At 52.0% G+C, this 11,546-nt stretch overlaps 5 protein-coding genes across 5 annotated transcripts; 3 read left to right on the top strand and 2 right to left on the bottom strand.

Moving 5' to 3' along the window:
- Positions 1 to 935: 935 nt before the first annotated feature.
- Z519_03182 (uncharacterized protein) lies at positions 936 to 2,341 on the top strand (the record flags this gene model as incomplete). Its single annotated transcript, XM_016760934.1, has 6 exons — positions 936 to 1,095; positions 1,146 to 1,266; positions 1,315 to 1,871; positions 1,926 to 2,040; positions 2,092 to 2,223; positions 2,278 to 2,341. The coding sequence occupies 6 exons, from the start codon at positions 936 to 938 to the stop codon at positions 2,339 to 2,341; spliced, it is 1,149 nt and encodes a 382-aa protein (XP_016622784.1).
- A 236-nt stretch (positions 2,342 to 2,577) lies between these two features.
- On the bottom strand, positions 2,578 to 3,255 carry Z519_03183 (uncharacterized protein; the record flags this gene model as incomplete). Its single annotated transcript, XM_016760935.1, has 1 exon — positions 2,578 to 3,255. The coding sequence occupies one exon, from the start codon at positions 3,253 to 3,255 to the stop codon at positions 2,578 to 2,580; it is 678 nt and encodes a 225-aa protein (XP_016622785.1).
- Positions 3,256 to 3,494: 239 nt separating this feature from the next.
- On the top strand, positions 3,495 to 8,891 carry Z519_03184 (uncharacterized protein; the record flags this gene model as incomplete). Its single annotated transcript, XM_016760936.1, has 5 exons — positions 3,495 to 4,325; positions 4,373 to 4,952; positions 4,997 to 6,234; positions 6,292 to 7,770; positions 7,824 to 8,891. 5 exons carry the CDS (start codon positions 3,495 to 3,497, stop codon positions 8,889 to 8,891), a joined length of 5,196 nt encoding a protein of 1,731 aa, XP_016622786.1.
- Positions 8,892 to 9,505: 614 nt separating this feature from the next.
- On the top strand, positions 9,506 to 10,318 carry Z519_03185 (uncharacterized protein; the record flags this gene model as incomplete). The annotated part of the gene is made up of 1 exon (XM_016760937.1): positions 9,506 to 10,318. One exon carries the CDS (start codon positions 9,506 to 9,508, stop codon positions 10,316 to 10,318), a length of 813 nt encoding a protein of 270 aa, XP_016622787.1.
- A 521-nt stretch (positions 10,319 to 10,839) lies between these two features.
- Z519_03186 (uncharacterized protein) lies at positions 10,840 to 11,117 on the bottom strand (the record flags this gene model as incomplete). Its single annotated transcript, XM_016760938.1, has 2 exons — positions 10,840 to 11,031; positions 11,097 to 11,117. The coding sequence occupies 2 exons, from the start codon at positions 11,115 to 11,117 to the stop codon at positions 10,840 to 10,842; spliced, it is 213 nt and encodes a 70-aa protein (XP_016622788.1).
- Positions 11,118 to 11,546: the final 429 nt, after the last annotated feature.

The raw sequence follows: 11,546 nt of genomic DNA on the forward strand, positions 1-11,546 counted from the left end.
CTGTGCCTGTTGTTTTCAATCAGGCCATGAGAAATCTATTCACTCGGTCGATCGAGTCAACAATACAACGGTTCGGATTCAAATGCTGAGGATGGGGAATACAGTTAACAGTCGACGGTTGGAGACCACGAGGCGACAGAAGTTGTATAACTTCTCCGTATACCAGAAACGGTCTAGTGCCATTTCCAACCAATCAGGACTACTCCCCCTTTTTGACCGCGGAGCCTGGAACTCATCGAGGACAACATCATTTTCTTCCCCCTCGCTTCATCCGGTCAACTTTGACATTGAACCCACAATTCCAATTGTCTGATGCTCCTTGCAGCGCACTCACCGAATTTATACAATCCTGGTCTTGGTCCCATTCCCAGTCAGCCCAAACATTGTATTGCGTGATTCTGTCTTGGCGAGAGCGCTTCTCCATGTTTCTTTTATTGGAAGCCCTACAAGAGTCTTGGGTTACACGACACGGTCTTGCGGACCACAGCAGAACCAGAAACCCGGATCCTTTACAATGTCTCTATGGCAGCTCTTCTCATGCTATCCGGCTACCTCGGGACCTCCAGATTCCGAGACAACCACATTGTGAATGAAGCCGAACTTTCTGAAATCAGAGCTTGCGGCGATCCATTCCGTCGACTTCTAATTTTGAGTTGGATTTCGTGTCCTGGATGTGACTGATTGTCCATGTCTCAGCTGGATTTTTGCCAAAGCCAGACTTCATCGATGTCTGCAGGGTTCTCCAGGTCTCCGTTCGTTGGGGAGGGGAAGACAATTCTGTCTCAGTTTTCAATGTCTTCTGCAAAGGGGAGTGATCCTTGGTCTCCGCCGGCAACGATGAGCCGATCCAGCTCCTCTCTGTGCTCATATAGGCCAAGTGCTGCCCCTTTTCGCAAGAATACTTTCATTTTGCGTCTGCGTTTTTTGTCGTCGATATGCTTTTCAACCCGTGCTTTGTTTCCGCCCTTTTGGCTTTGGCAGGTCGGGCTGCTGCTGACTGCTTGTCGTATGGATATGATTTCGTCAACCAAGGAGGACCCTACTGCGTCAACACGACTTCTACAGCATATTTCTCGTTCGGAACAGAATTCTTTGGTAACTAAGGAGTACCGTAAAAGAGCCGACTTGATTCTGACAATGACAAGGCTGCCAGCCAAGCGACGTCCAAGATGTCGTTACGCCAATTCTGGTCGATCCAAATAGCGACGAGTACTTCTGCTCCGACATCGCCGTCCAGCCAGATGGAGAAGATATGGTATCCACATGGTAATTCATTGTTCTCCATGGGCAAGTCTGCTTCCTGACAGCAAATAGCAACGTCCCCGGGAACGAAGTGACGAAGAACAACATGTTCTCTGGAGACTGGACAATCGTCATCGAAGGCCTGACATTTGCCTGGATGAGATCGTTTTCCATCATTGCAGCACCACCAGTGGTCATCACAACTACTCCCACCGCCACATTCACAGTCACGTCAACCCCTTCTACTACCATCACAACAACAATCACCAACGTCTTTTTGACCACTGCATCTCCTTCCACCGTCACAGTTCCTACCACTACCACGACAAGAACCATAACCACCACTCCCGCCCAAGTAACGATATATTCGACGTCGATCATTACACGAACACGTACCAGCAAAGTATTTTCCAAAACAGTCTTGACCACTACTGTCACGACGTCATGCAGAACACAGCCGCCGGCGAAAGACCCCACGTGTACCATTCGGCCCACGAAGGCTACACTTGCTGCAGCCAACGCATCAATCACGATCCTCCCATGGATGCGTCAATTCGCGCGACCCGGCCAAGACGGGCGTAGGCGAGCGAATGAACGGAGAGATGACACGCCAGTCGATAGTGGCCCAGGTACATTGCAACGCCAATTTGTGCAAGCAACGACCGTGCTGACCGCTTCCTTAGATCAATGTACCACAACTGTTGTCGATACTGCCGATGCTATTTCTTCATACACTACAGTTACAGCCCCGACAAGTACTGAAATTGATACTGAAAACGCAACAACGACAACCACTGTGTAAGTTAAACCAATAGGAGTCTAGCGACAGTCACTAAGTCTGAGCACCAGCACACCGCAGCCCGTGACGGCGTATTCTGGAAAGGCAAAGACAACAATCACAGTAACAGCACCCACGCCCACCCGCACTCGTACAACTCGTACATATCAGACAGTTTGGACCACCTCCACAATATGGGCAACGTATGTATAGTGGACTTCGATTCTTCTTGGAGTGTCTAGCTAACAGCATGCCAGAATCACCTCAACTGTCAAGACGTCGCCATCCGGTTGGGTCTGTGCTACATCTGCAGGGCATTGAATGGGAATGACAGGGGGACGGGCGGAAGGGTTGTAGACATGTTCAGACTAGAAAGGATAAAGGGGGCTGCAGGGGCCCACTGTTAACTTTTGTACTTTCCTCTTCTCAGTCAAGTAGTTTATTCGCACTTCCCGCGGTGACCGTAAAGGATCCCACTGCCAGATCTCTGTAATCTTTTTTTGTATGCTTCAGCCGCTTTTATTGATTTGACATCTTCTCTGACAAGTTTCATCAGCCTAAACTAGCGAGGCGGTTGTCGCTAATGCCAAGTCCCACAGTCGCTGGCATGAGGATCTCAAACTGGCGGTATGCCTCATCCGATTGCCCCATTTCTCAAGCACAAAACCTACTCTCTCTTCAGTCGAGTTGAATGTTGCAGGCAACAACTCGAACGCGATATCGCTCAGCTGCAGCAGGTCGATGAAGGCTTGGTGTAGCTCAAACCACTCTCTTGTGTCTTTCGGCATCAGCCTCACGCCATCATCAAACAGCCAGCGCGGAACAGGTTCGCAAAGTATGACGACGCCTTGACGCATTCTCTTCCTCAACGCCGCCCAGGCAGACGTCCCAAGCATTTCTTTTGTGGTTCGCGGTGGACCGTATAGTTTAGCATAAGCGATAGGGTCAATGCCAGATCGATCGGAGATGATGAATCCTTGACTTTGGAGTTTTTGTTCCTCATCCAGCTGCGTCTCGAGCACACGTCTCTGGAAATCCATCGCTTTCTCTGACCCGACTCGAATATCGTCTCTGTTCACATCTGCTACCACCAAGATGCCGCGGGCTATCTCCTTAATGATAGCAAAGGAAAGGTAGGTTTGTTCTCTTCGTATATGCTGAGAGACAGCTTCAACCAAAGTGGTCTTGCCAGTGCACTGGGCCCCAATGATGTATATCGAAGGCGTGTCCTCCATGGACGACCAGGTTTCTCAGACACAGACCAGTTGCGATCGAAGGAAAATGGAGTTACACAAACAATCCCACCTTCGGAAGGCCTTGGATGATTTGGCAACCGGGGCCCCTGCAAGCGCATATGCAACCATCAGGACAGCTGGTGGCTGCATACCATCACGTGCCAGCCTTCTTTTGTCGACCTCAGCTCCCTCAAATCGCTCCTCCGTACTGACGATGTGCCGTATCCTTCATTTCAGTCATGGAAAGAAGCAAGTATACGCTACAGAAAACTATCGCCATTTCGGACTCGGAGTGGCGATACGACATCGCCGACTTGCCAGGATCAGAGAGATGTCGTCAGGCTGGATGCATCAAAGCAATCCAACTGTTCTGTACATCCTTGGTGCAGGGCATATACCTGCATTGGACTCCCATCTCTTTGAATCGGGCCACTCGAGAACGCCGCTTGGAAGATCTTGTGCAGATCAGCGTCTCGGACTTTGGACCGGTCCGTGACACCCAAAATGGATCTTTACCAACAGATCACAAACAGGCTGTGGACTATGTTTGTCGTTTTCTCTCCTCTGGCGTCGTGATTAACGATGTGCGGTATTCATTCTATGGACACAGCAACAGTCAACTGAAGTCTCGATCCTGCTACCTCCTAGCCGGCTCAAAGCAGGAAGTAGCCAAAAAGGTTGAAGCTATGGGAGACTTCAGCAAAATCAAGACGGTTACCAAAAAGGCAAAGCGGATCGGCCTCTTATTCTCGACTGCTGACATCGTACGAGATGTCCCAAACACCAGATGTCGAGATATAGAAGACATTGAAAGAAATGGATTCGTCTTCACCGATGGATGTGGTCTCATTTCAGAAGATTTTGTCTGTCTACTGGCCACCAAGAAGCCCATAATATTTCGGAATCGGCCGTATTATCCCTCAGTGCTCCAGATTCGATATCGAGGCTATAAAGGGGTGGTATGCGTTGAGCCTCGGATGGAGAAGGGTCTCTGGCTCAAATTGCGGAAGTCGATGAAGAAGTTCAGCGGAACAGATGACATGAGCTTCGCCGTCGTGGCATACTCAAAGGTACAGACACCCTCGGATGTGAAACATCGGGTTACTAACACCCAAAGCCCTACACATACGGATATCTAAATGATGAGATTATGCTCCTGCTCAATTCCCTCGGCATTGACGCAGCTGTCTTCTCCAAGAAACAGAAGGAATATTTCGGGTTTCTCGACCGGTCGAGAACGGACCCCGTATGCGCCTTTCGCCTGTTGAGCTCTCTGGGCATGGCCGCCGAGGCTGAGAAACTCCTGATCGAGGGTATGGAAAAGGTCGAATGGACTGTTCGGAAGACGGTTGTCCAAGAATACGGCAGGATGCTAAACAAACACCAAGAACAAAGAACCCGAGTTCTAATACCCCGGTCTCGACTATTGTTCGGGGTATGCGATCCTTATGGCCTGCTCAAACCAGACGAGTGTTTTCTGCGTGTAACACTGGAGGAGTTTGGGGCCCCTCTGACCATCACTGGAGTTGATGTCCTGGTGTCGAGAAATCCGTGTCTGCATCCCGGGGACCTCCGCAAGCTCAAAGCCGTCAAGCGGCCGGAACTCAGCCACCTCACAGATTGTGTGGTCTTCTCCACGAATGGAAAGCGGCCGACGGCTGACCTTATGTCTGGCGGCGACTTGGATGGCGACACATGTGAGTTGAAGCAATAAGGGTTGATCTTTGCTGACTTAACGCAGTCTTTGTGTGCTGGGACTCTGACCTGATTCCCCAGGCTATCTCAGAACCGGCTGAGTACCCAGGACTGAAGGAAGCAATTAGATTCTCTCCTATCGTCGTGGATGATCTGATCGCATACTTTGCTGGCTACAACAACATGTCCCTTGGACGTATCAAGAAGGTGTACCTCGGATGGGCGCGAGCTCAGGGTCCGCGCTGCAGCCAGTGTCAGGAGCTCAATCGACTGTTCTCACAGTGCGTCGATGGCAATCGTATCAAGATACCTGACCCGCTCCTCGACCCCCCTGACGCTTCATGCAACACAAAGCCGTTCATCCTAGACATCCTGCATGAGGCAGCAAAGGAACATTGCAGCTCAGTACAGAAAATAGAAACGCCACCCAGCATCGCAGAACGGCAGACATTGGGGCATAATATTGAGACCATGAGCTCTGTAGATCGAGATACTCTGGAGTTTATCCTTAGCAACCCGACTCCTTTTTCGGATTTCGAACTGGCTAAGGTGACCGTAAGCTGGTGCCGGAGAAACAAGGTTCCCTTTGAAGATTTTTGGGCCTATTTCGACGCCTCTCAACTTACTCCCGATGAGCAGGCGTGGATGTTGACCGAACTGCCTCCTTCACCCAAGTATCCGGCCCACTTCAAAAATGGACTCCTCCAGTCAAACGTTCTCTCGCGTGAAGACCTGCAAGCCTTTGGACTGGACCGGCATTCTCTACATTGGAAATGCGTCTTCGATTCTCGATCCGATCCACTGCGAAGGCTCATGGCAACGATCAACCAGACGTTCCCGCAGTTCGCGAAGAAGCTCCTTATCCTCCGCTTGGGCGAACGGCTGAGCATCGCAGTCTACTTTCCACGGCCGATCGAGAAAGAAGAAGACGCCATCGTTCACGAGACCGTGAGACTGTTTGCGTTCCCGCATTCCCAGAAGGACAGAGCCGCACATCGACGAGTCGTTCCGACCAAAAAGAATTATAGATTCTACTACGACGAAAACACGATGCAACTGTATGAGAATCATCGCAGCAACACCTTTGTTTTCTTGGACAGGTCGCCCAATGATGACAGCGCCTACGGACGCGTACAAGGCAGAAGCAACCGGGCTCGTGCCCGCCAGGAGACAATCGACCAAGGGATCAATTGCGACTGGAGGGTAAGTATAGCTCTGGCAAAATTCAGTGCTCAACTTGCTACTCACATTGGGCGGACGCGGGGAGAGCCGGTGACTGAGGCGGTAAGTCGCGAAGATTTGGACCACACATTGAGAGGCTGTGTTGGCTAAATATCGTAGGAACTCTATGTCATCAGCAACAAAGACGTTAGGGCATTGCGGGATCTGGATCTCTTGCTCGAGAGCGTCGATACTCTCGAGGTTCTCCCTAATTTTCCTGACGAGAAGCCGCCATACAGCCTCCCAACTCTCATTGACATCGACTGGAATCTTTACAGCGACTTTGTCGTCCAGGTGGTGCAGCACAAGAACTACACCCTCCTTTCGGAAGCAACGGATCCTCAACTCGTAGACCTGCTCAAGCTGAGCTGGAAGAATGACCTCGTTGACCTCGTGTCAGAGATTTATGGCCAAACGCTGATCAAGCCTGAAACAACGGACCAAACAACCACACTGCGGTGCGCTCCTGAGGCCATTCGACGCCTCGTTGAATTTCTCCACTTCAAGCCTGTGATGGCAATACACTTCGCGCGCCTATGTCCGTGGTCTTCGCTGCCGGCCCCCTATTCGAATGCACTCCGGCAGGAGGGATTTGCTATTCTGCGTGCTCTTGTACTTTGCGCAAACAGGGTGGGAGAGCTGGTAGTGAGGCATATGTGCGCCATTCTCAAAGAAGACATCTCTCTAACTCTGTCCGCGGTCCGCGAACTGTTAGAACTTGCCTCTGTAGCAATTGCAAGTCCGGATTTGCTGCTGACGATCCTGATGGAATGCGGAGACGCATTCGCCAATGCCATTCCGGACCTTGATCAGCATGTTGTTGCATATTTCTTGCGGAATATGTTCGGGGCTGTGATCGATCATTGCGCCGAGGCTAGCGACAGTGATGAAGCTACACCGGGGTCATGGACGTTGAAACCAGGGGCAGCAAGCGGCGAAAGGGTCTCGGTTGTGACCAGCCTGCGTCGCATTGATGCTCCCAGGCTGGCCAGGCTCGCAGTCGGCGACCACGTGCGATTCGTTGCGGAGACGGCGGCGACAAATTCTTCTGCTGCGCGACCTACAACCTTCGACGCCTTGGTGGATACAGCAACCGACAACAGGGTCAAGTTTCGATGCCTCTCACAGCCTCCCATATTCCTCGAGAAGACCACTTGGACAATGAGACACTGTGGTCCAATCGTGAACACTCAGTCGTCAGGGGAGGCATTAGTACGTCTTCTTGTCGAGAAAGATCAATCCTGCGCCTTCTACCATACTCTCCTGAGCACCAAAAATGCGGTCATGATGGGCAGCAGAGCAAGAGAGACCACTTCGAAGCAGAGGATCGATCTGATTGAGGGACTGAATGAAAGTCAGAGTCGAGCTGTCGGTGTGTCTATCGATTCTCCGTTAACTTGTCTCTGGGGACCCCCTGGTACCGGGAAGACCTCAACTATAGTTGGATTGTTGCAAAAATTGCTGAAGGAAGACAAGGCCGAGAGGGTGTTAGTCACAGCTCCGACGCACAATGCTGTGGACAATGTTTTACGGCAGTATATCAGGAAAGCGCTGGACATTGACCCCAGTCTGCCACAGCAGATCCGGGTCTCTACCGAGGTAGGTATTTTTACACGCTCATGAAGACACTTCTCTAACAAGTCTCTATCTAGATGATGAAGGTTTCTGACGATATGAAAACTTACACCATTGATGCGATGTTGGGAAAAGATTTGAACCAGTATCCAGCTGCAAGACGGAAGGCCATCGAGCGGGTTTCCATGGCTAGGTTGGTGTTTACAACTTGTGTGGGTGCAGCGTTGGGACTGCTTCGGAAACAACGCTTCGACACAGTCATCATTGGTGAAGCCTCTCAACAGACGGAATCGGCGTCTCTTATACCTTTGGCCAAAGGTTGTCAGCGAGGCATACTCGTAGGAGACCATGTTCAACTTCGGGCAACCATCAGTCCCCATGCGTCCACATTAGACTTTGATGTGTCGCTCATGGAACGCCTCTGGGGTGAAGCCTCGGGCAACGACCTAGGAAGAGTCATGCTGGATACTCAATATCGCATGCATCCGAGCCTGTGTACCTTTCCGAGTCACGAATTCTATGGGAGCCGCTTGCTGTCAGCCGATATTTGCGGCACGATAAATATCCCCGTCTCGAGTTTTCCGTGGCCGAAACGAGCAATCAACGCCCAAAACTTAGCGAGCCCTTCCAACAGATCGGTGTTTGTGCAGTGCAGCGATGCAGAGGACCTCGGCAGGAAATCCAAGGTCAATCAAAGCCAGGCTAAGATCTGCAAAGAGATTTTGAGGCTGCTGACGACGACGCCGGAAAGCGATCAAAAATGTCCAGGCACGGGACCTAGCTCGCCACCACCTTCTATAATAGCAATCTTGACGCCATACGCGCGCCAGGCAGAATTGCTCAGACAGTATTGTGGAGGAAACCTCGTGTCGAGCATTGACGGATTCCAAGGCCAGGAAGCGGATGTCATCATCTTCATTACCGTGCGATGCAACCTGCAAGGGGAGATAGGGTTCCTGAAAGACATGCGGAGGCTGAACGTTGCGCTGACCAGAGCAAAAGCCGGGCTGATCATTGTGGGAGATCAGTCGACGTTGACCAGGAAAAAGGCGCAGGAGGAGGCATGTCAAGTATGGGATCGCCTTATTGAGACGTGTTCGAGGGTGGAGCTTCCTGGTGTAGGAGGGAGAAGTGCAGCAGTCTGACGATCACGTTTGCCCATGTTAGTTCAGTGCAGTTGGTTATTATTATTATTATCATTATTGTCAAATAGTGTGTACGGAGCATCTGGACGAGAGGTTGGAACAGGAAAAGGCTGGGCAAGGCTGGGTTGTTCCGCTGGGCAGCAGCCAAGGCTGTCCAATGAAACCGCGCACGGGGAATCCCTGACCAATAGGAGGAACTGATGTCTCGATCGGACAGATTATTCCTCCGAGTCAAGCTGGAGTCGTTCCGCTTCTCTCTTCCTTCTCCAAGACCCACTACCACGTGGGCAGGTGAAACTTCAACCTCGTCCTTGTAACCCTCCGCCGGGCTACGTTGTGAGCAACCTTGACTCTACCTAAGCCTCCTCAGGCTGCGCATCATGAATCGCACCGTCGCTGGAATTATGGCTGTCCAAGGCAGTGCTACTCTGAAAATCAACACGAGTACTGTGTATAAAGACTATGGATGACCCTCCGCTGTTGTGCTCATCATCCAGAACAAACAACAGCAACAGTAACAATAGCAGCAAGAACAGCAGCAGCAGAATCCGGCTCGAACAAAAACACCAGCGACCAATACATTCCCAAGAAACAATCTTACCACACATTCAGCAATGTCTTCCCCGACCGTCGCATTCTTTGGCGCTACCGGTGGCGTCACAAACGCCATCCTGGTCCACACCCTCAGGGCGGGCTACAAAGCAACCGCCCTCGTGCGCACGCCTCAGAAGCTGCGCGACCAGCTTAGCGCTCAAGGCCTCTCCACGGAGACCATCAGCAACCTGACCATCATGCAAGGCAACGCTCTCGACGTCGAAGCTGTTAAGCGCACGCTCTGCGCGTCGTCGCCGACGGGCCTGCCCTCGGCCGTGGTCACTGGGCTGGGCGGCAGCCCAAAGCTCCAATTTGACTGGCGCCACCCCTTCCAGATCGCGCAGCTCGACAACCCCTCCATTTGCGAGACGGCCGCGCAGACCCTGCTGGCCGCCATGCGCGACATCTACGCCGAAAACCCCGCCCTCAAGGACCACATGAAGCCGCTCTTGGCCTTCATTTCCACGACCGGCATCACGCGGGGCCCTGAAGACGTCCCCTGCTCCATCCGCTTCCTGTACCACCAGATGCTGACGCTCCCGCACGTCGACAAGCGCAAGATGGAGGACCTATTCCGCGGGGACGCCGCGTCCGCCGACCCGGCCTTCCGTGCCATTGTCGGCATCAGACCGACCTTGCTCACCGGCGGGGCCGACTACAAGGACGCCGTGGGGCTGAACAAGGTCCGAAGCGGCACCGAGGCGAAGCCCGCGGTCGGGTATACCATCAAGAGGGCAGACGTCGGCTGTTGGGTGTATGAGAATGTGGTCCGTGAGGCGGTGCAGGGGGAAAGGGGCAGGTGGGAAGGCGAGATGGTCAGTCTGACCAGCTAGCTGGCATAGCTAATATGGCTGCCAGCTAAGCTACAAAAGTCAAGCTAGACAGGGGGCAGGTTGGGCAGGTTATGGTATGGGATGGGATGGGGTAGGAGTGGCGATTGAGCACGGGCGGGGATGATCAGGAGTTTTCTCAGGTATATATCTAGATGACAGGTAGTTCACTGCACTGGTTGTTTCAAGAACTGAGCATTGGTTTGTTTACATCGTCATCATCATCATCATTATTCGTTCTCTATGCTCGGCAGCGCCATGAGGAGCGCATCGGGTATCGTAGTAGTACTAATAGTGCAGAGGTAGGTATTATGCAGGTTGGGAACAAGGTGGGAGCCGCTCTTTCTCCTGGTCTGTCCAAGCCGCCTTTTCTTTTTTCAAAAAAAAGGAAATCTGGGTAGTAGTATTGAAGTCAATGAATGCCCCCCCGCCGGTGTTGACTTCCTCGTCACTCCCTCATCTGATCCATTCTTGGTTGTGGACTCTCTCTCGTTTCTCTTCCACAGCTCGAGAGAGCCCATTAATCAGATAGTACTCGTTGTATGGTGCGTGCGCGTCGTCCTACGGTGTCTTCGGTGGTAACGGTTGCAGGTGAGGCAGGAGATGACAATGTCAAAGAGCGAGACAATGCCGTTGATGATGGCGGTACAGATGGCGCCTATGCCGTTGACGATGGCCATCAGCACAGAGCCGATGGTGCGACAGATTGATTCAAACTGTTGGTCAGGTCGTTAGGATGTGATTAGGATGGTGAGCACTGGGAAACATGGAGAAGACGTACGCAGGAGACGACTGCACCCATTGCGGCAGTGTGTATGTGTGTGTGCTTGATGAGATGAGGTATTGGTATGTCTGGGTGTTGTTTGTGTATTTTGTTCTTGGGATTGAGGATGAGCGGGTTGAGTAGGATGAAGGTAGATTTTTGTGTGCCTTCAGAAACAAGGGGATCAAGGTGTCTAGAATGTTCACAGAGGGAGGAGCAGGAGTGGGTGCGTGACGATAGAAGCCACCTTTGTACTTGTATCACTTCACTCTTGCCCGGCACGAAATAACATCACTTATTAGCCTAGCGCTCGGACATTCTGTCACTGGGAGTGGCCTTCCAGCCAATACGAGCTGAGGAGGAGGTACGACGTCATGAGGCCATGACGTCGGGGGAGGGGTGGGGGAATCCCATCTCGAATCGCGTTAACGAGTAGATCTCACACTGTTCGTTGTGTGCTGCCAGCCA

Source organism: Cladophialophora bantiana (genome assembly GCF_000835475.1).
Source record: "Cladophialophora bantiana CBS 173.52 unplaced genomic scaffold supercont1.4, whole genome shotgun sequence".
In the NCBI taxonomy this organism is placed as follows: domain Eukaryota; kingdom Fungi; phylum Ascomycota; class Eurotiomycetes; order Chaetothyriales; family Herpotrichiellaceae; genus Cladophialophora; species Cladophialophora bantiana.